The following is a 24,163-nucleotide window of genomic DNA, read 5'->3' as shown; positions in this document are numbered from 1 at the left end:
TAAAAATACTCAGCAATACTACACAACAAAACGTATAAACTATAATAAAGTGCGTCTTATTCAACTTCTTTATTTATCTACCAAGTGTTTCTGCTCATTTCTCATATGGCAGGAAAGCCAAGCGGATAGAGAAGCGTGCAGCCGACCGGTTAAACAGGTTTTTTTTACAGTAAAAAATAACCAACCGTACAATATCGCAGGATATTTGAACTCTTCTCTTGCGTTGTTATTGTACTCTACTTCTTGCAGTTGGATAGTATCTCACGCCTTGTTAGTTTCTCGTGTTATGGACTGTTACTTTAGTCTCGTGCATTTTCAGTTGTTTATTCATGTAATGGATTGCTAAAAACAGAGAAAAATTTCAGCCTCTTTTTCCTAAAGGAACTGAACTTCAAGGTGACTCTCAGGCAACAGGTACTAGAGGAGGAGTTGAATTAAAAGTTGGCAAAGGATGGAGGTAATGTTAGTGTAAATTTGCTTATTTATGGCAAAATACTAGACCAAATAATTTTGTTTAAGTTAGAAAGGTATTCCTATGCTAATACTGGTACCTAAACATGTTGGATTGGGCAGCCAGATCAAAAGGTCATGCACTGTAGTTTAGTTCAGTAAAGTGCTTTTAGAAGTTATTGCCGCCATGATTGTTTTTATGACCTGCTAAAGACTTTGATGCAATGCTGATTTACTTCATACTCAAGAAAATTATCAGAGAACAGGCACAATGCAGTTGCCCTTTTTGAATACATATTATGGCTTAATGTTAGAACACTGAACTTTAGTTCTCGAGGTTTGTGTTCAAGACCTTGTTAGGTTGTTGTGACGTATTCTCTAGCCAGATACTTTACTCTCACAGTGCCTCTGATCTTCACCCAGGAGTATAAATGGAAAGAGGGGAACTGTTAGGGAAGGCTGAAAAAATGCTGGGGGGAGGGGAGGGTGTAACCTGTAATGGACTTGGTTCTCATCCAATGAGATTAGCAATATTACTTGTCACTTTGATTTCATAAGTTGACTCCCCATTAATATATAAGTCAATTTTCAGAGTTATATTCATTCTCTTGTTGTCATGACTTTCATTATCCGTCAAAATTTTGTTGCATTAGCCTTCAAAACATGTACAAACAATTGCCTTCATTTGGTGCCACAATATACATGGATATTTTTCTGCTGACAATATCTGTTCCTGCCCATGAAGCAAATAGTTTTCCAAGAGTGAAGATCAAGGAAGCCATGAGCTCCAAAACAAATAACTCTTTTCTTCTGCAATGACTGATGGCAAATTACACTCTCATCTTGAATTGAATTTTTAAATGAAGATTCTTTTCATATTGGACACAATATTTGATCAGGTGATGCATTTAGACCAATCATGTGCAACCAAAACTATTTGATAGACTATAATTCTATTTATATTTTTATTGCTTCAGTTATGAAAGCAGTCCTCGCAGTAATAAACACAACCGCAGTACACCTATCTCATTTTCATATATTTAAATTCATTGATTCATCACTTCACAGGTTAAATATTAACCAACATAATGACCAGCTTTCAGTTGGCTTGTTAGCTCAGTTGGTGGAGCACTGCACCAATCTCGCAAAAGTCATAGGTTCAAATCACATACGGGCCTGAATTTTCTCCTAAATTTTCTCCTGAATTTTTTTAGGCCTTATTTTCACTACTACATAAGTAGTGTTCATTACTGCAAGGATCGCTTTCCTACATTTGTTACAAAGGCAGTACACATAAATGATTTTCATATATTCAAATTCATTCTCAGTTTTCTCGCACATTCTCAGTTTTCTCGCACTTCCTCAGTTTCCTCACGCATTCTCAGTTTTCTCTTGTTTTCAATGTTACGTTAGTATCACGCGAATTCTCAGTTTTCTCCTGTTGTAAAATCACCTCTCAAACTTTCTTGGTATTCATATCGACAGCAAGCTTTCCTACCAAAATCACATATCAGAGATCTCAAGAAAGTTTATGCCCAAATAAAATTTGAGCCTGAGACGCCTAAAAAAGTTGGTGCCTACTGATGTTGCACTAAATGTACAGTGCTTCTAAGTGCTTCTATACTGCCACACCTTGAACGCTGTAGTCCACTTATATTAGGGATTAATGATCAATAAACTTGAATCTTCTAAATTATATGCGTTAGAGGCCCTCTTAAATTAAGGTAACAGCTTAGATTATTACATACTTATTTACTGAGTGGTAGGCCTGACGGAAAAACACTTGGCTCGAGGTCATGAGACCTCTCTGCGCTCGGTCCATACGTCATGATGATGAACGAGAGTCATATATTTCCTGTCCTCCCACTCAGTCAATAAGCATTTTATCACATGACCTCTGGCTAAGTTTTGAAAAATTCTTAAAAAGTTTGACTGGTACGCGCGGGAAAACCACGAAAAAAATTCCACAATAAAAACTTTTCCTTCATTTGTTCGAGTCAGAACAAGAAACTCACAACTTATTGAAAAATCTTACTTTCTTTCTCTGTTTTTTTTCCCTGCGGTCACTTGTTTTTTGCAACAACAGCGATCAAGTGTACCAGAGCCAGACGGCTTTTTCCGGACCAGCTCACGACAACCCGTCCGGCCCCAAATACGCCAGCTTTCACTGTTGCGCCAGTGAGGCCGGACGGGTCATGTGATAAACTCTTTTAACATTACCATCACTTTTGAGGTAAATGAGAAATTAAATCGTGAAAACAGTCTAAACAACTACACAAACGTGCTAGTGGGCTAACATTCCAAAATCTATAGTTTAGTTCAGTTAGAACAGTCAGCCTGAGTGACAGTGATAATGATCCTTTCTGTGATTCGTTCTCCTTAGGGACTGGTCATTTATTAGAGGGAGGCGGGGTGGGCTGGTGCATTTTAATTTTCGTAGACATAATTTCCCGTGGGCCCATTCTTGCCACTGCATAACATAATGTGGCCCCCCTTCGAGTCTGTACATGAAATAAGATGACCTACCCTCAACCACAGAAACAGTGTTAATACAACTTAAATAAAACTTTCCGAACTATTTAAAGTAAATAACGAAAATAAGAGAAAGGCACAGAAGAGAAAAGCTGGACGAGAAGAAGAGAATTTTGGTTCAATCTCCAAACTACTGTCTGATAGTGAGATTCCAGTTAAGGAAGTCAATGTGGCTGCTCTAATATCCTTAAAAGGGACACAAGTTTACTGGCTAATGTAAATAATGGGAAGAGGGCTTATAAGTAATCAAGCTTGTACACCAATTAAAGAGTACTTGCCCTCTATCAGCTCTTCAAATAGTGAATCAGAGGACGGTGATACTGAGTAATACAGGAAGTTTTTTGTCCAAGTGTGAAAGGACTGCTGTACACCATGTTTCGTTGGTTTGTTATGCCATCATTTTGCCAATAAATCATATTTGACTTGTTGTTGATCCCTTCAGTGTTGTTTCTTTTTTGTGGAAAGGAAATTGGAATGCACAAAAATACATTGCCCCTCGGAAATGGTTGCACAATTTTATGAAGCCCCCCCCATTTTCAGGTGCATAAAAAGGTATGACCCTTACCCCATTTGCACCAGCCCACCCCCCCCCCTTTAATAAATAACCGGTCCCTTATTGAGTGCATGAAACACATTCTTTTGATACTTTCACGAGGTAGCAAGAATATCGAGCGTCGTACCATTGGAATCAGTGGTTGAAGTTGATTCGCGCTCGCGATGTGAAGCGTTACTGAAGTGGAAAGGTTGCTGATGTATAGAGACCCATTTATTTCTGGACTATTTGATAAAGGAAACAGTCAAACTGCAAAACAAATAGATTGATTGTTCCAAATATGAAATGACATTTGAGAGTTGAAGTTGTAACGAAAATGTTACCTACAATTTGTAGGGCAATCCATACATCTCTATGTGTTCCTTTGACGTCTTCGGTTGACCGTTATACAAAGATTGAATTCGTCATGTGCTCTGTAAAAGAAATTAAATTAAATAAAAGGGGGGGGGGGTAATTGGTCCCCAGATTCCCTGGGACAACATTCTGGCGCCAAAAAACGGGGTAATTACACTAGGGGTTATTTATAGGAAGTACACGCTAAAACTATTATTACACTAAGCGCAAATCAAAAGTTGTTAATCAAATGATCTGCTTTTTCTTGACTGTCCTTTAAAAAAATTGCTAACATAGGCTAATAATTCTATGTCATTATGAAGAACTTCCAACCAAGCGTCTTCTCTGACTCGCTATGGCTAAACAACATAAACACTCGCTGAATATGCATTATGATGTGGGTGATAGACTTGTTTATCACAATTAAATACCGCAGCGGAAATTCTACGCCACGCCCGGCGGGTATAAGCGAACAGTTGGCATATTTGTCAGAATTCTCTTTGCGATCAGCGAGCGATTAACGTTGTTTGTACTTAGTGCAATTATAAGTAATTGCTCATATGCTTGGTGGCAGTCTAGAATTTTGGGGATCATTTTGGGTTTTTTATAAAATTGATATCGTCTAAATCTTGTCTTATGCCTTCTAGATGTACAATGCGTAAATGCACTACGATCCTTGCCTGCCCCAATCTACATTTCAGCTACGAAAGGACGCTGTTGTCCGTTCGCGTCCCTTGAGTCTAGTATTATCATGAAAAGAACGACATTCAGCAATAAAGAACATAAGCATTTGTTAATAGCATCTTGTTTCACAAAAGGAATATAACCGTCAAGATATGACACCATTTCTCTACCGGTGATAGCCATGTTTTGGCGTGGACGATCTGTATAAAAACGAAACAAAACCAACTACACTCATGTGACCATAGTGACCATGATGTAATGCCTGTAAAGTGCGCCTTCCCAAATTTGGAGTGTGGGTGACTTACGCTGGGGTGGACTGATGCTAAGGTTTTCCAATGTTGCCTATCTCGTTGGTTAGGATTTGTTGGATTCTTTCAGGTAACTATACGTATCATCAGAAGCTTCGCTATTTAATAAGTACACGTTAAGAAATTCCAAGTCTAGAACAAGTTGATAACAGCTACAGTGGCCTTAAAATGGGCTTGAGAAACCCGAGATTGTGTAACATTTTCAAATCACATCGAAACCTGTGATCTTGAAGAAAATTACGAGAGAATTTGTTTGTGATTCTTGATTTTGAAACAATCTATAAGACAGCGTTAGGAAGTAAGAGAAAAGAAGTGATGGGAAATGGACACCTAGCCTCACTGGAACACGTGGCCGCTTGTGCATTGTTCTATTACTCGCAGCGTGGTTAGTTCAAACATAGACAAGCGGCGAGTAAAGCTTTTTCGTAAACCCTTCTTTCGCAGACCCTACCAACTTGGTAATTTCAGGACTAAAACGACGCGACAAAGCTTCATCATCGCCTGATTACTGAGAGTTGTTACTGTAGATTAAAGGGGAACACGGACCAATTCACTTGCTATGTGTCTTTTGCAGTAAAGGAGAAATGAGCAATCGATCGTGGATCTTCCAAGGAGAACTGAGGCTACAAAAACACCACCAATAAAGTACTTTTGAGTTTAAACCACGTTCAAAACGGAAAACTTCTCCCGCCTGCCTAATTTATGTAAATTATGTCTTGAAAACTTTACGCACCCTTTGAAACTTATTTATGATCATCCATCCTAAATTTGAAGGTTAAATGTCATACTTTCACAAAACGGACTAAATGTTTTTATTACTATAATTGTACTTTTCGCCATCGGTCAGCTCGCGTTTCGACATTCTTCTCGTTTAGCCCTGATCGAACAGTCAGAGTTAGGTAAAATTGCTTTCGGACAGAACACGTTTTTTCACTTTTTCAGTAAAATGTCTCTTTTTATTACAGGTAACTATAAAGTTCTTGTCAAATTTTATTTTATTTTATCATTATGAAAATGGTTTCATTAAATCTTTCAACAGATTTGAGTCAGGTACACGCCAGCTTAGGGGGCTCTGCCTACCGGTTCTAATCTCTTATGTGCAAGATTTGGGCCTCGGATTGATCGCTTAATCGCAGAAAATGAAATCATTGATAACAAATTTTACTGAAAATTTGAACTTAAGGATGGGATATAGCTTCGTGGTGAAAGTAACAATGACTTCGGATAAAGAGGTCAGTCACTACCGAGATATTGGCATACGGTATTTCGCAGACTGGACTGGACTGGACTGGACTGGACTGGTAAAACGAGGACTAGTAAAACGCGGACTAGTAAAACGCGGACTAGTAAAGCGCGGACTAGTAAAACGCGGACTAGTAAAATGAAGACTAGTAAAACGCGGACTAGTGAAACGCGGACTGGTAAAACGTGGACTGGTAAAACGAGGACTGGTAAAACGTGGACTGGTAAAACGCGGACTGGTAAAACGCAGACTGGTAAAACGCGGACTAGTAAAACACTGACCAGTAAAACGCGGACTTAGCAACAACAACAACAACAAAAAAATAAATTTCATACGAAGGCGATCACAAGACTTAATGGCGAGCCAATTCAGTGAGTGACAATCCCTGTTTGACCTTAAAAACTACAAATGGGTTTGACATGCGCCAGAAACAAACGATTTTATAAGTTTAGGCTAACAAAGAAAGAACTTTATTCAGCAGCAGTTCAAAATCTTAAAATACACTTTCGTCGTAAATTTCTCATCTGGAGACTCTATTTTTCTCTTATGTTAAAAATTGTTTATTTCGTCGTAAATTTCACGGCAGAAACGCAGGAATTCGATGAATAAGAGTCGTATCAAATCTCCTTGTGTCTAGGTAGAAAGAGTCTCACTGACTTCAGCTTTTCGGTGGAAGAAACACCGATTTACACACGCCATTACAGAAAACAAACAAGCTGACTGACAACTCCAAAACACATATTTGCATTCACTTACAATTTGACTTTCCGTGACATTTTGAAACGGAACAGAGGTAAATCTTCGAAGATTAATCGTTGTTGGAAATAAAAAATACTTTCCGTAAGATCTCTGTTTTTCTCTTTACGAGAAAATCGTCGCATGATCAGTTAACTCGTGTGTGTTTGTCACACCAGTACTGCTGTTTCTTCAAAAGCGTATGCTTCTTTCCTCCTCAATTGACAGGTGTCACATCGTGACAGTTACTTTTCAAAAAAATGTTTGAAAATATGTTCGGAAGCCTTTCAACTACCTTTACAAATAAAAATGTTTCGGCGAAAGTTTTCTCTTTAATTTGAAGAACCTGAATGATTTGGGGCTAAAATTACCAGTTGAATTACGGGAATATCCTCCTTGAACTTAACAATTTGATAGCGAGTGAGTTATAAAGAAAACAAATGTTATTCAAATTAAAGAGAAAACTTTCACCGAAACATTTTTATTTGTCTGCTTGTTTGTTTTCTGTAATGGCGTGTGTAAATCGGTGTTTCTTCCACCGAAAAGCTGAAGTCAATGAGACTCTTTCTACCTAGACACAAGGAGATTTAATGCGACTTTTATTCGTCGAATTTTTGCGTTTCTGCCGTGAAATTTACGACGAAATAAACAATTTCTAATATAAGAGAAAAATAGTCTCCAGATGAGAAATTTACGACGAAAGTGTATTTTAAGATTTTGAACTGCTGCTGAACAAAGTTCTTTCTTTGTTAGCCTAAACTTATAAAATCGTTTGTATCTGGCGCATGTCAAACCCATGTGTAGCTTAAAGGTCAAACAGGGATTGTCACTTACTGAATTGGCTCGTCATTAAGTCTTGTGATCGCCTTCCTATGAAATTGTTTTTTTTGTTGTTGTTGTTGTTGCTAAGTCTGCGTTTTACCAGTCCGCGTCTTACCAGTCCATGTTTTACCAGTCCGCGTTTTACCAGTCCGCGTTTTACCAGTCCTGGTTTTACCAGTCCTAGTTTTACCAGTCCTGGTTTTACCAGTCCTGGTTTTACCAGTCCTCGTTTTACCAGTCCACGTTTTACCAGTCTGCCTTTTACCAGTCCGCGTTTTACCAGTCCGCGTTTTACCAGTCCACGTTTTACCAATCCGCGTTTTACTAGTCCGCGTTTTACTAGTCCGCGCTTCACTAGTCCTCATTTTACTAGTCCTCGTTTTACTAGTCCTCGTTTTACTAGTCTTCATTCCACCAGTCCTCGTTTTACTAGTCCACGTTTTACTAGTCCGCGTTTTACTAGTCCAGTCCAGTGCTCGACATAACTTATGCCGAGTTCTCACTTGGTCATGTGACCCTCGATGTTTATTTTCGATACACCTTTACGATCTGACAAAACTGACAGCATTTGGTTAAAGGGAAGGAATACTGTTCTTTATCATTGCAAAGGTTGTCGTCAGGTGAGAGTACTTCTCTGTTATTTTATAACTTTTTCTTCCTCAGAATATTTTATGAAATGATGCCTCAAGAGAGAGAATCGATTCAATTCAGCGCAGACGATCGAGAAGGAAACGCATTATTGCGTATTTTGCACGTGTCTTTCAATGCAAAATTGTTTGACTTTACTGCGGCTTTTCGAGAGGCTCGAAAAAAAAAATTCTGAATGTACTTTTCTCAACTGCTACATTTTCTTCTCACCTTGCATACAAGTAATAGTCCTCAGGTGTCAGAAATACAATTTTTTTTAATGTTTTGACTGGAAGACTTTACACAGAAAATTATGCGAAGATAACGATTAATCACTTCCCAGTTACCTTACCCCATGCACATTTTTCCTCGGATGTGAAAGTACTAATCTACGAGATATCCAAACTAGTGAAAGCGGCCGGATCTGTTTCGAAATTAAACAAATCAGCGATAAGAAGTTGTATAATGGGTACAAAGAGTTGTAAACAAAATCTCAACCAATTCAGGTCAAAAGTGCGCGCGACTTCGCAAAAGAAAGTCGAAATCGCTGTTAAAGCATCTTGCACGTCAACATCAATTTGGTCATTTGGACCCATCATCGATTGGAAGTTTTTACTTTGAGATTTTACAAATTCAAAAGGAAAAAAAAAAGTTTTGGTGTTCTGGAATTACCGCACCCACATATTTTCACGGGAGTTTTACTACATTATTTTGTTACAGATTCTATAGAAAAATTCACTGCCTGACGAGTGAATTCCACGTTAAATTTCACGCGAAAAACCGATATCGCACGAATCGCGAAGCGATTCGTGCGATATCGATTTTTCAAGTGAAATTTAACGTGGAATTCACGAGTCAGGTAGTGAATTTTTCTTGAATCGCATAACAGAATAAAAATAAGAAAACAAGAAATTAAAACGGCAATGTTATTGTTTGTTTTTATTCCGTACGCGCGCCCTTAAGAAAGCCATTTTAAAGTCAACTGTCAGAGCTGTCATTGTTAAGGGAATGGAAAGCAAGGTAAGTCGCTCACGTTTGAACCGTCGACAATTTTAATTGTACCTCGAGAATTTTCCTTGCATCACATAGCTAAAGTCACCAAATCACTTGGCGAAACCAGATGTTTTGTATTTTTGTGCGCCACGCCAGTGCGCAAACAATGGAAACCCTTTCAAAGTCAGGTGTCAATATCTAGCGAATAGAGGGAACAAGATATTTTTAGAATGAAAACCACTTTTATTTCAAACTCGTGGAGAAAGCGGTGCCTCACATTTTACAATCTTCAGTAAAAAAACTTAAAGTACACAATACGGAGTTATTTAAGACAGAGATTTGCCTGCTACCACTCCCCTTGGCAGAATGTGGCGCCGACAATCAACAACTGAATGGTCAAATCCTCAAGCGAAATGAAAATTTCAAGCGTTCCGGTATCAAAGCAAGATCTACAAAAAACCGGTAAGTGCTTTACAGTTGTAAAAAAGTGTATTCAAAATATAATGATTAAGACTGGAATTTCTCGGTAAACTCTGGCGAAAAACAGTTCAGTTAAAAGTCACAACTTTAACTGTTTTTCTTTCATCGCAGGGAGTCGCTCGTTGGTGTCAATGCTGTACTGAAAGTTTATGGAAATATTTACTGGAGAATTATTAAAAGTTACTCCAGTAAACATTCCGCCAACTGCTCCTGCCATCAGGTAACTAGAACGACTGGCATTGCTGTCAAGGTCACTAGTAGCTGCTGTGTTGCTTGGCGTGGCTGAGCTATTGAGAACAATCTCCCATAAAGCATGACTTGAATAGCCGTTGGTAGTTGTCGTGCTTGGCGTGGGTTGAAACCGGCCAACTTATTCGACATTCGCCGCTGTTTTTCCAGAGGATTATCGCTGTATCTGGATATGGATTCCGGATTGGAGTGGCCAGTGAGCTCTGATATCTCCACTGGATCGAAATCATCACTGAGCGCTTGGATGACAGTTTTGCGACCACTCGAATTCGTGAATTTGCCGTCTAGTGTTTTTTGAAACCACGTTGTATCTAAAAGAGGCCAGTTCGTCGTCTGTATAGGCTACAATGGTTCGGATTTCGGGAAAAGATGCTTGACCCTTTTCGGCATTGATACCTGTTTTGGTTTTCTTTCGTAACGCTTGTTTGGTTTTCCTCGGCGAGAACTGTCGTTTGGCTTTCTTCCCTCGTCTCTGGCAGTTTGATTTTTTGCTATGCGTTTTCTCGTACTTTTGAGCGTAAGTGGTTTCCTCCAATTTTCTAAAAATTTCAATTTCAATTCAAAATTTGGGAGACATTCGTTTTCTATAAATTTCTTCATATTTGTTCATATTTTCGTAGCACTAGTTGTATTTACGTCCGTAACAATAATTTTTGCTCGCGACTCACGTCAGCTATATCGCTTTATGCGTTAGGGCGATTCCACGCTAAATACCCTCTCTTCCGGTTGACGTATTGACCAATCAGAGCGCGTGTTTACTTTAAGCTATGCGATTCTAATATGGATAGTCCACCCAATCCAGGGCCTAAAACCCCACAGGAGGATTTGGACAAAGAGGTATTGTGTATTATACTGTGAACGTTATTCAAGCTGGTTTGAATGGTGGCCTGCTTAAGACATAATTAGTATAACAAAATGTATTTAGAAATATGAAATACGAAAAAAGTTCACGAACAAATTACAAATTAAAATAAATTCATGAAATGTACAATATACGTTACATTACAAGGTATATTATATCAATTACATAAATAAATTTTGAGAAATGTCTTAAAATTAGGTGGTGAAGTTATATTTTGAAGTTTACTAGGTAGAGTATTCCATGCCTTTGCACCTTTGTAGTGAAAAGAACCTTGATATTTTTGCCTTTGGTTTTGTCATTAACAAAGTTTGTCAGAGCAAATTAGATGGACATTTTTACTAAAGGTTATCACAACAACTCTTATCTACTAATTCGAATTTCTCTTCGCAACTTCACGCCACTTTCATAATTATGTAATAGTAATGTTTGCGAAATGCATTAGCCTCGTGTTTCACCTTTTTGATGAAGACACAAAAGGCATTTATACACTTTGTACATTTTCGAATGGAAATAGTTTTGAGAGCAAGTCTAAATGGATATGTTAATTTCTTCCTTTTAACTTTCTCAATGAAGAGTAACAAAAACAATAAATTTATATTCTTGTCACTTGTGTTTGCATTCCTCTACTCACATATTTGCAGACAAAGGTATTGATGTAATTTGGTCCATTTTTACTTTGTATGATCACTGATTGCTTCATTCTAAAGTGGACTGACTTCTCGTTTTAAACAGACTGAACTGATACATGGTACGATAATTGGTGAGGAATTGTTCAACTTACAAGAGATAAAATGGAATCTGGAAGAGATAGAAGTGCTCTTACAAGAAATAACACAGAAACTGGAAATTATAGAAGCGATATTGTCCTCTTGGTAAAGAATTAACCAGGTAATGTTAGGCTTAGTTCACTTAAAACTTGCCTGATAAATTAGAAGCTTCAACACTTCCTCTCTCTCCCTGGGAAACCCATAGGAATTTGACTGTACTGAGCCCATGGAGTAGGGAATTTGAACCTTTCCTGGCAAGGGTGAGGAATTTAAAGGAGAAGTGTCTTGTCTTTCCATTGGATTTAAGGTGTTTTATCTTTTTTGATAAGAGGCCCATTTTTGCAAGCAAATGCCTCAGACCAGAAGGTTTACAAGGTCAAGTTTTTTTTTTAAGTTTGGTTAATGACTAAAATTTCACAGTTGATGCTGATTTTGACTTTTACGAAAAAAACTGACAATCAAATCCAGCACTGTTGTAGGGCATTACTGGAGGTAGGAATTTGAACAAACCAATTCTCCAAATTTCAAATGCCAGCTTTATGAAGCTTTGAACTGATCAACACACTTATTTCTGGGAAACTCAAGGCCAATGATATCTTCAAGCCCACACACTTCTTCCTGAACTAGAACTAGTCCCGAGCAATGTTGGATGAGTAGAACATACTTCATAGAAGTCTTTTTTCTTCTCACATAACCAGTTAAAATAAGGAGTGCAACAAGGGCCTTTGTTATGAGAATTTTATACCTGTGTGAGAAGCAATTTCATGAGGCTCCAAAATAGAGATATTCTTGCTGAATTCATGCAAAAACTTCCATTCTTAATGGTCACCTCTTTTTTTTTTATTTAACACCTTACACTTATACACACACAAACTTTAAGCATTTTCAACAACTACTTTTGAATACATGGTTAATTGTACTTCATCCAAGCTCACCTAGTGTTTCCTTTTTATTTTCTTTAGGTTGATATCAGGTGTAGATGGCTTTTCCTCTCGGAAATATTTACTGAGTGTTAATGTTTAGTTGTTGAAAATGGCGAATTGGTATTTTCTGCCATTATTTTAATGATTAAAATAGTTAGACAAACCAAAGGCTTTCATTTGTTTGTATTATCCATAAAATATATGGCACTTTTGTGTGGCTCAGCATTGAAGTAATCTTTTTGAGTCTCAGTGGCTTTAAGTGTGTTTTAGTAGTTTTAGCAGTTTTAGCAGCTATTATTTTACAGATTGTATTTAATACCAGTGTAAGGCTGTTATTTATTTTTATGGTCAAATAAGCTATGGCTTTGAAGTAACTGTCACGAACAGTGTCATGAACAGTAAGTTTGTTAATTAACATGCTTTTTTGTGGTTTTTCCTGTCATGATTGTACTCATTTCATGCTTATAAGGGTTTGATGCAATACTTGCATACTTCATACTCTACAAAATAATCATAGAGCTGGAACAAACCATTTGTCCATGCGGAAGACACAGTAGTCTGATGTTAGTGCACTGGACTATTGGTTCAGAAGTTTGTGATCAAGACCTTGCTGAGTTGTTGCATTGTGCTCTTTGGTCAAACAAGTTACTCTCACAGTGCCTTTCTGCACCCAGAAGTATAGATGAGTACTGGTGACCTGTTAAGGAAGCCTGAAATAATGCTGGGGGGCAAGGGAGGAGGGGAGGGGGGTTTAACCTGCAATAGACTTGATTCCCATCCAGTGAGAACTTGCAGTATTCCTAGTCACTTTGTTTGACAGAAACTGGGATAAGCTGGAGCTGGATGGGCAGCATGGCTCAGGTGTAGACCTTTTAAAATTTTGTTTATCTGGCAAATTTTAAATTTTACACTCCTAGTGTTAAAATTTTTAACAATCTAATATTTCTTTATTTCCATGTATGCTGCTTTGAAGCTCTCTAACTTCTCAAACAAATTACATTTTACACTTGTGTTATTTTATAGAGTTGAAGAAAATGTTCCTTTTCAAACAATTTTAACACAGGAAAGTTTGGTTCATTGGTTTCATTTGTGACACATTTTGGTGACCAATCTATCGAATCATCTGTTTTGTGGCACAAATCTCACAAGGTTACATAGTGAAGTACAGAGGGATTGATTTTCAAGGTGTATGTTAAGGAGAGGTGAAAAAATAAATTAATGCTTTTCTGGGTTTGTGTTGTACTAAAATTATTTCTTCCTTTACATCAGACATGTACATGACAGCTGAACATTTGCCACCCACCCAACCATGCCAAAAGTACATTCTGCACTAAAAACAGCCCCTGTTTCAACTGATGTACTTTCCCAATCACATGTCATAGTGCTCTATTTATATGCAACTGTCTGCACAGCAGCTTTGTTGACTAACATGGCAAATCACTTGTTCTCAAAGCCATTTGAGCAGTTCACACCATCCCAGTGGTATCCTGGTCAGATTTTAAATCTGTTTGGGGGAGGGTCTGGGCCCTTGTACACAGGTTTTTCTGTCAAAAGGAGAAAAAAAGGGGAAAATTTATGTAAAAGCATGGCAGACTTGATCACTCAATTTATTTGTCCAAAAGTGCAAATGAAAAAAATCCAGGATGCTACTTGATTCAATCCTTTAAACCCTGGGACTAGTATCTAATTTTCCTTCCAATATTACCCCTGAATTAAACATCAAGGTCACAACAATACAGGAAGTGATCACCAATATTGTTTAAAAAATTCTCCTCGTCAGCACCTTGGGAAATGTGTTGGGAACAGTATGGAGAATGTGCATACTGATGTTAGGATTAAAAAAGGTTCAGCAAAGTGAGCTTCAAATCAAAGGGACGTAAGTACCTGACAGTAATCAGGTGCTGTCTTTTCACAGAATAATCAGCTTTACCAAACATGTTTGGTTAGAATTATAATTGAGCACAATTTTGACTGGACAAATTAAAACCAAACGCAAATTACATAAGTTCTACACAAATGCTTGTGTTATCAGAATAGCAAACCAGAACAAAAATTATGACAGTAGGAACCAAGGAGAACTAAAGGTAACTTACATGGATTGTGTAACTATATTAACCCTTAAACCCCTGTGAGTGACCAGCATCTAATTTCTCCTTACAATATCACCCCTGAATCACACATTAAGGTCACGAGAATAAAGGAAATGATCAGCATAAGAGTGACCAGCATCTAATTTCTCCTTACAATATCACCCCTGAATCACACATTAAGGTCACGAGAATAAAGGAAATGATCAGCGTAAGAGTGACTAGCATCTAATTTCTCCTTACAATATCACCCCTGAGTCACACATTAAGGTCACGAGAATAAAGGAAATGATCAGCGTAAGAGTGACCAGCATCTAATTTCTCCTTACAATATCACCCCTGAATCACACATTAAGGTCACGAGAATGAAGGAAATGATCAGCGTAAGAGTGACCAGCATCTAATTTCTCCTAACAATATCACCCCTGAATCACACATTAAGATCATGAGAATAGAGGAAATGATCAGCATAAGGGTGACCAGCATCTAATTTCTCCTTACAATACCAACCCTGAATCACACATTAAGGCCACGAGAATAAAGGAAATGATCAGTGTAAGAGTGACCAGCATCTAATTTCTCCTTACAATACCACCCCTGAATCACACATTGAGGTCACGAGAATAAAGGAAATGATCAGCGTAAGAGTGACCAGCATCTAATTTCTCCTTACAATATCACCCCTGAATCACACATTAAGGTCACGAGAATAGAGGAAATGATCAGCCCAAGAGTGACCAGCATCTAATTTCTCCTTACAATATCACCCCTGAATCACACATTAAGGTCGCGAGAATAAAGGAAATGATCAGTGTAAGAGTGACCAGCATCTAATTTCTCCTTACAATATCACCCCTGAATCACACATTAAGGTCACGAGAATAAAGGAAATGATCAGCGTAAGAGTGACCAGCATCTAATTTCTCCTTACAATATCACCCCTGAATCACACATTAAGGTCATGAGAATAAAGGAAATGATCAGTGTAAGAGTGACCAGCATCTAATTTCTCCTTACAATATCACCCCTGAATCACACATTAAGGTCATGAGAATAGAGGAAATGATCAGCATAAGAGTGACCAGCATCTAATTTCTCCTAACAATATCACCCCTGAATCACACATTAAGATCACGAGAATAGAGGAAATGATCAGCGTAAGAGTGACCAGCATCTAATTTCTCCTTACAATATCACCCCTGAATCACACATTAAGGTCACGAGAATAGAGGAAATGATCAGCCCAAGAGTGACCAGCATCTAATTTCTCCTTACAATATCACCCCTGAATCACACATTAAGGTCACGAGAATAGAGGAAATGATCAGTGTAAGAGTGACCAGCATCTAATTTCTCCTTACAATATCACCCCTGAATCACACATTAAGGTCACGAGAATAAAGGAAATGATCAGCGTAAGAGTGACCAGCATCTAATTTCTCCTTACAATATCACCCCTGAATCACATTAAGGTCATGAGAATAAAGGAAATGATCAGTGTAAGAGTGACCAGCATCTAATTTCTCCTTACAATATCACCCCTGAATCACACATTAAGGTCATGAGAATAGAGGAAATGATCAGCATAAGAGTGACCAGCATCTAATTTCTCCTAACAATATCACCCCTGAATCACACATTAAGATCATGAGAATAGAGGAAATGATCAGTGTAAGAGTGACCAGCATCTAATTTCTCCTTACAATACCAACCCTGAATCACACATTAAGGTCACGAGAATCAAGGAAATGATCACCAACTGAAGACATTCTTGATTGATAAGCAAATTCTCCTTGTTAGCACCTTAGGTTATATATGAGGAACAGTGTGGAGAATATGCATACAATGATGTTGGGGTGTTAAGGATTAAGTGTAGGGAGATCATTGTCTGTATCTATGATTTGGTCAATTTTAGTTGTACGTCTTAGCCAAGTTGCTTGCACCAGTTGAGAAATTTTGGTCTGAGATAACTAATTGTTGCTTACTTTTGGAACTTCATTGTGCAATCAAAGTTCAAATTTCATCTACAATTTTTCATCATGGAGATAAAAATTATGTAGTTTATGGAACATACTTCTCCCTCATCACAGGTGGCCCAAGCTCTCTTTGAAAACCACACAAGGAACACAATTTGCATATTTATAAGGGTTTGTATGGGATTTTCTACAAGATATCCACAGAGATAGTTAAAAGTGAAAATATTATATAAAAATGGCTTACCTTGTTCCATACATGTGTTGTTTGCTCCTGGTGTTGTTATTTTACCAATTTCACTTGATTTAAGCGGTCTTTTTTTAATCCTGGTTTTACGGTGGCCTACAACTGTCAGATCAAATTAAAATCACTCACATCAAATTAAAATCACTCACATCAAATTAAGATCACTCACATCAAAATAAAGTTACTCACATTAAATTGAAATCACTCACATGAAATACAAATTGGTCACATCATATTCAAATCGCTCACATCAAATTCAAATCGCTCACATCAAATACAAATTACTCACATCAAATTCAAATCGCTCACATCAAATTCAAATTGCTCACATCAAATACAAATCGTTACATCAATTGGTCAGCAGCTAAGTCAATGAATGCTATCCCCAATGTTTACTCCATCTTCCACTTTACCGTCATTTTGTATGATCGTTCTTTTCCCAAAATCCCACTTTCACACGTGTATGGTGTTCAAGAACTGCCATTAAAAATATTCAAATTTATAGGAATTATTTTTGTCCTTATTTTTTTTTAATTTCAATTTATTTCTCATTTTTTTTCTTTTTAAAATAAAAGCAAGTGAAAGTAAAATGTAAAATAGAAATAAAATGAAACCAAAGATAGATGAAATCAAATCAAAATTAAATACTACCTGGCCGAGCGCTGCCACTATTTTTTTCTTTTTTTTTCCCGGTTGGAAAAAAGAAATTTGTTGGTGGCCGTACCCTGCCACATGGCCGAGGGCTGCCAATTCGCTACTTTTGCATGACCCATAATGCCTTGCTCCTTGGGGGGTAACCTGGACTTCAGAGGGTGCCATCTTGGATTCTCGTCAGACGGACTGGTTGTTGACATGTTCTAGAATGGGTAAAAGTGACTTTTGTTGTGCCCATGGTTGCTCAAATAACCGTAAACGAAATCCAGATTTAAAGTTCTACAGAATTCCAAAAGAAGAAAGGCGAAGAAGAGCTTGGTTGCAACGTATAAGACGAGTGAATTTCACTCCAACAGACAACACTCGTCTTTGCTCAGTGCACTTTGTTGGAGGTGCAAAGTCTGACGATCCAAGTGACAAGGCATTCGTGCCATCAATATTTATCCACAGCCATAGTTCGATTAAGACATCTAGGTCGAGCAAGAACAGTTTAAAAACGGACTCGACACAGTATGTTGAAATTCCAAAGCCAAAGCGAAGAGACTTGAACTACATGTAAGTTATGGGTGATAGGGGGTTTGATATTAGTGATACAATGCTCGAAAGTGGGGTTAAGGTTACTATTCCGGATTTTAAAGGGCAAGGGAGGTCACAAATGAAAAAAGAAGAGGGGGAAAGGTCTGAAAAAATAGCAGAAGCCAGAATTCATGTCGAAAGGGCAATTCAAAGGATCAAAACTTATCACATTCTTGATAATGAAGTCCGACTGAGTATGGCTCACTTGGCAGAACAGATTTTTACTGTATGTGCATATTTAGTTAATTTTCAGACACCAATTTTAAAGTGAGCACAAACAGTTTTGAAACAAGAACTGGCTATTTTTATTGATTTCTTATATTTCTTATATTTTCATGTTTATAATATATTACCAAGTAAAAATGTTAGCAACACCTAGAGTCTTGGCTGTGAAGCAAGTAAATTATTATTAAAGTTTGAAAATAGAATTACTTGCATATTATTCCATTGAAATCTATTTAAGCAAAAAAGCTATACATGTCACCTATATTAGAGTGATTTTCATTATGGTTAATCGTAATCTTCCTTTCAATTTTGATTCTATATCCCTTGATAAAGTAGGAAAAAAGAATGCATAGTTCACCCATACTTCCAAAGCAGATTGAAATATCGTTACTCTTGCCTTAAGGTAGATAAAGTGGAGAAATCAATGCCTAATTTACCTATCCTTTCCAAACCATCCTTCACTCTAGGGTACACAAGCTCCAGTAGCAGTACATTATAATAAAATTCCTCAAGTCTTGACAACTTAGTCTTCCAAAACTCAGGGTTGTATACTACTCGTTTAATAAATAACTTGATGCCATCTGAAGCAATAAAATCTGTCCACTTTCTTCCAGTGCAAAACAACTGCTGTTGAATTTGATAATAGTATGGATGGTTTTCATTTATGCTATCAGTAGCTTTCACAATGTTAAGCCTCAAGAGAGCAGTTTCTAGTGTTTCACTGTCCTGGGGATGAATTTTCTTGACTTCAATGGAACCATTATCACCAACAAGTCCATCTGGTGAGGCACCCAAGAATGGATGGGACTTGGATACAAAAAATCCACATGGCTGTACTTCATTCCCTGTGCATTTAGAATATTGATTAATAATTTCCAGTTCTGATTTGACTCCATCCTTCATGTATTGTGATTGAAAGGCGTTGTTGTAACAGAGGATTTCTTGCATGGCTTTGGTGGGGCTTGTTGTTTCTTTTATAAGAGCACGCTTACACTTGGATGCAGTGATTCTAGGGAAGCGCTCAGCATGCCACTGGGAGCTCCTCGACTGTTCTCTTGTGGCATTTTCAATTTCATTAATTCTGTCATCATCCACGCTAATCTTCTCAATGATTGAATCTGCTTTCCTAAGAATATCAGATAAGGATGCTGGATGATCCTTTATAGGGCTTATAATGTTCTCTTGTTTGGTTCTTTCACTATCTTCAAAATCAACTTGTATTTCATGACAAAAAACAAGATTTATGTCATCAGCTGTCATAAAATCAGGAAGATTATGAAGTAATTTTCAGATATAGTGTAATTTTCTTTACTACCAAGAATGTGGTAGATTGGTGGCAATGGACTACCTAGATTTGCATCATAAATATTTCTTTTCAAGTTAATTTTGTGTTCCTCCATTTTTTGTTTTTCCAGATCATCAATACCATAATATTTTTCTGTTATGGTTGGAGTAGGCTTCAATTTCTTTACAGGAGGCTCCTTTCCAAACTTGGCTTTATAAAAATTTATATCTTCCACAAGGACTGGTTCAACCTTGACACCTGGCAATGAAAAAATATATATATAGTACAAAAATGTTTCCACAAAAAGGAAAATTAAAAATGTCTTAACAATAAGTGAAATGCTGTTACCTTTAGGATCAGACCATGAACATGGCAAATCAGTGCAAGTGAGATCTGGTGGAAGCTGCTGTTTCCCCTCTGCCACAACATCACAGAGCATAAAAAGAAGTGCTCCAATATGGCTGCAGTCACCTCTCAATCTATAAATAAATAATTAATACTACATCAGAAAAATCATTCACAGCTACATGTATGAGCTGTTTTATAAATGGCAGAACAAACATACCCAACAGTACATGTGCAGTGGGAAAACACTGGCTTGCTTGTAGACCTTTGTAGTACCAAGTACATCAGTTTACTTTCTTCACGGTCCGTACAAAACGAGGGATTACAACTGCCTCTGAGAGCCCAAAAGTTCTTGTATTCAGGAAGCAAATGAACTCTAAAGAAACAAGGCAAATAAAAAATCAATTTAACAACTTTTAAAACAGATCAATATTGCTAATTTCAATTGTAAACTTACTTGACTGAATGAATTCCCTGCTTGTGCTCCCAAGCACGTAGTGTTTTGTATTTTCTCACTGCTTTCTTGTCGTATCCAGCTCCGATCAAGTACTCTTTTACTATGGATTCTTCCATCAGTAATGGTACTCCATTTAAGTTCTTCTGCCAGTCTTTTAGTTTTTGAAGGTACATAATTGTTGGAGTGTTGGTGCACGAAGTAGAAGATTGTTTGGTAGCATTGCTTCCAAGACCCGAAGTAGAGATTTTTAAAGCGTTACATACGACGTTGACAAGTGCCTTTTTACCAATTGATTTTTCAAAATCAATAAATAATACTTTGCAGATTTCTTTCAGCCTTGGTTTAGTTAAACTGGACACTTCTTTGAAGGTTTTTGGGAGTTTCAGATTCACCTTGGGTTGAGCACCAAGATCCGCCATTTTGCTTAATGTGGTTACCCCCCAAGGCGCAAAGCATTATGGGTAATGCGAAAGTAGCGAATAGTGGGCTTATACTATTTTGCGAAATGAAACGAAATGAAATTGTACTATTTTGCAAAACGAAACAAAACAAAATGGCGAAATGGCTCTTAGAAATATTTACCATTTTATTACTGGACACATTTTGTTTCGGACGAAGAGGACATATTTGCTAAATGTAGGTAAAAACACGCCATTTCGCAAAATAGTAATTCTGCCAAAATTACTTCTATGCAAAACAAGTTCTATTATGGTCAATAAAATGAGAGGTGACCAGGCTCTTAGAAATACTGATCATTTCATTAGTTGACACATTTTGTTTCGGTCGATGACGACACATTTTCTAAATAAAGGCGAAAAAACGCCATCAAAAGATTTTGCACAATTTCGTTTCGTTTCGTTTCGCAAAATAGTAAATTTTCGTTTCGCAAAATAGTATAAGCCCCAATAGCGCTAACTCGCTGAAAACGCTTCAAAATGGCCTGAGACGCTAGTAATCAACAAAGAAAACAACAAGGCAATAAGGTAAGTCCATTTTATTTCAAAACAAGACATTTTTTTCTCTCTTTTAAGGCAAACCGATAACATCCCATACAAACCTTTAAAAATATAAAACGTTGCACAACACGGGAAGAGTCACGTCTGCTTTTCTAGCAGTGAGCTTGGGCTGCCTGTGTTTTGCAATGACTTTTTGTTCCAACTGGCGAGAAAAATTCCTTGCAAGAAGATGCATCTGAACCGCCTTTTGGGTGTGTTGTTGGACAGATTGCCCAATGTCATTTATTCCCTTCACAGCATCAGGAAGGTATCTTTTAATGACCCAGGTAGTCCCCTTGTACTGTGGGTGCTTTGTGGTTGCTTTGTATGCATTGCAAAACCCACCGTGAGCAAACGGCTCTTTTTCTTCATTGAATTTGACAGTTTCTATTATACAGCTCCTTTCCTTTAATTAATTTATGCGTTGTATCTCCTGCCTCATGCTTCTTCCCTCTTTTCACAGTCACTTTCTCTTTTAACTTTTTCCATGTGGCATCCGCCATACTAGAATCTTGAAAGGTATCCTGCAAGTAATTCTGGGTTTGTTTGGCAGCCCACGGCCATGTGGCAGCGTGGCCAGCGTGGCCACCAACAAATTTTTTTTTTCCGACCGCGAAAAAAAAAAAAAAAACTAGTGACAGCGCTCGGCCAGGTAGTATTTAATTTTGATTTGATTTAATTTATCTTTGGTTTCATTTTATTTATATTTTACATTTTACTTTCACTTGTTTTTATTTTAAAAAGAAAAGTGACAAATAAATCGAAATTAAAAAAAAATAACAAAAATAATTCCTATAAATTTGAATATTTTTAACGGCAGTTCTCGGCCACCATACACGTGCAAGACGATGTTGAGCCGAAATGGACAACACTGGATCTCACCGATCGTCCATAATATACATATAGAACATAAAATATGTGCAACATTTCTCTTACCTTTGCCCCAGGTTCTGCAGAATTTGCAGTTTTCAACATCGCTTCCACGATTAGTGCAATACATATTTGCTAGAATTCTGATCAATGAACTAGTGTCTAGACAAAGAACGATCGTACAAAACGGATGGTACAAAATGGCGGTAAGGTGAAAGACCGAGTAAACATTGGGGATAGCATTCATTGACTTAGCCGCTGACCAATTGATGTAACGATTTGTATTTGATGTGAGCGATTTGAATTTGATGTGAGCGATTTGAATTTGATGTGAGCGATTTGAATTTGATGTGAGCGATTTGAATTTGATGAGAGCGATTTGAATTTGATGTGGGCGATTTGAATTTGATGTGAGCGATTTGAATTTGATGTGAGCGATTTGTATTTGATGTGAGCGATCTGTATTTGATGTGAGTGATTTCAGTTTAATGTGAGTAACTTTATTTTGATGTGAGTGATCTTAATTTGATGCGAGTGATTTTAATTTGATGTGAGTGACTTTAATTTGATGTGACAGTTGAAGGCCACCGTATGGTTTTCTACCACATAAAGAGAAGACCAAGTTTCCTCGCGCGGGGAACAGATCACTCTTGCGTCACGCGCGAGAGAAACGTGCGAAAGAAGCGCGAGATTAATTTTAAGCACGTATAAAATAAAAAAAATCATTTGAGATGTAATTTACTCCTTACTCCCTTTGTACTCGCCTCGAACACTTTCCAGCAGCCGGTGCAAATTCTCGTGTAGAGGCACCGTCACTGCTGCTTTCCAGCCAAGTTTGAGAATAACCTACCCTGGTCCCAGAGGTTCTCCTCTCTCTAAAAAAAAATAGCATAAACCTCTTCTCCCTAAAAACAATCGGCGCCAAGCGCCGGCAACGAGCTACGAAGCAGCGAGCAGTCGAGAGAACCTCTGGTGGACAGAGCTGAATAACGTGCTCGCATGCGCTAGATTTTGCCGCGGAAACACGGATTTTGAGTCGCATGAATATGATTTCCTATTCTGTCGCTTCGAGGTGTCGTTTTCCTTGCCGCTTTTCTTTTACAGAACAACCTCCAAAAGTTGGCGCACCCCCTGAAAAGTTTCAAAAATTAATTTTCTCCTTAAAACCTCTGGAAATAGGAAAATGCCTTCGACGAAAACAGAGTTCCTCGGTTTTAAAAGTCAGCCCTTACTATTATTCGCTAATTTCGCTAAGTTTTAGAACTAGGACACTTGAGCCCGCGCTGTTAACGGCAACCCGCTGACGAAGCATTTCATTATTCAGCTCTGTCCCACTGGTGGAGATCATTGAGAACCTCACTTTGGTGCATTCAGCTGATGATCGTCGCGATCTGATTGGCTATCAAGTCTGATTGGCTTTCAAACCGGCAGTCTAAATCCCACGATCAACGAACGCTTTTCATTCAACTAATTTATTCTTGTTTTTCTCGTTGCCATGTTCCCACTAATAACGTAGCTCCATTTTCTGCCTTTAAAAGCACACACAACTTACAATTCTTCTATTCGCTCCGACGAAGGGCTAACGCTCGAAACGTCAGCTTTTGTAATCGTTACGGTGGCCAATTTACCATTTCAACCGTTGATATATCCAAATTATATCATTGTTTTTTGTTTGATACTGACGTTTCCTATTGGCTGTTGAAAAGTGACAGATTTGATGATCGATTTTTTTTGGGAGAAGAGATTTATCCTATTTTTTTTTTTAGAGAGAAGAGGACCTCTGGGACCAGGGTAAGAATAACCATAAAACAACGTGATTCACAATCTCGATTGAGAGCCAATGACCTCCGTTGTAGCCGTTGCATGGTACGTTTGCTACGCTGGAAAC

At 37.8% G+C, this 24,163-nt stretch overlaps 1 protein-coding gene and 2 long non-coding RNA genes across 4 annotated transcripts; 2 read left to right on the top strand and 1 right to left on the bottom strand.

The window, feature by feature from the left end:
- The first annotated feature begins 4,806 nt into the window (after positions 1 to 4,806).
- Positions 4,807 to 5,893, top strand: LOC111334054 (uncharacterized). Its single transcript, XR_002695197.2, has 3 exons — positions 4,807 to 4,930; positions 5,146 to 5,268; positions 5,435 to 5,893. It is a non-coding gene; the product is annotated as an uncharacterized LOC111334054 (long non-coding RNA).
- Positions 5,894 to 7,885: 1,992 nt separating this feature from the next.
- LOC148725626 (uncharacterized) lies at positions 7,886 to 13,792 on the top strand. Of its 2 annotated transcripts, XR_015990758.1 has the most exons (4): positions 7,886 to 9,742; positions 9,872 to 10,846; positions 11,604 to 11,759; positions 12,601 to 13,792. It is a non-coding gene; the product is annotated as an uncharacterized LOC148725626 (long non-coding RNA). The 2 variants fall into 2 exon arrangements; XR_015990757.1 differs by having other exon boundaries at positions 7,895 to 10,846.
- Positions 13,793 to 16,868: 3,076 nt separating this feature from the next.
- LOC148725625 (uncharacterized) lies at positions 16,869 to 22,499 on the bottom strand. Its single transcript, XM_088730667.1, is given in 8 exon segments — positions 16,869 to 16,970; positions 17,158 to 17,345; positions 17,520 to 19,624; positions 19,627 to 19,866; positions 19,957 to 20,087; positions 20,174 to 20,329; positions 20,411 to 21,929; positions 22,342 to 22,499. Coding segments are annotated over 5 exon segments (1,860 nt in total). The 5' UTR covers positions 20,830 to 21,929; positions 22,342 to 22,499; the 3' UTR covers positions 16,869 to 16,970; positions 17,158 to 17,345; positions 17,520 to 18,710.
- Positions 22,500 to 24,163: the final 1,664 nt, after the last annotated feature.

The sequence above is a fragment of the Stylophora pistillata genome, chromosome 8, assembly GCF_964205215.1.
Source record: "Stylophora pistillata chromosome 8, jaStyPist1.2, whole genome shotgun sequence".
Taxonomy (NCBI): domain Eukaryota; kingdom Metazoa; phylum Cnidaria; class Anthozoa; order Scleractinia; family Pocilloporidae; genus Stylophora; species Stylophora pistillata.
The sequence above is the reverse complement of the archived record's forward strand: the minus strand, read 5'-3'. Positions and strand labels throughout refer to the sequence as shown.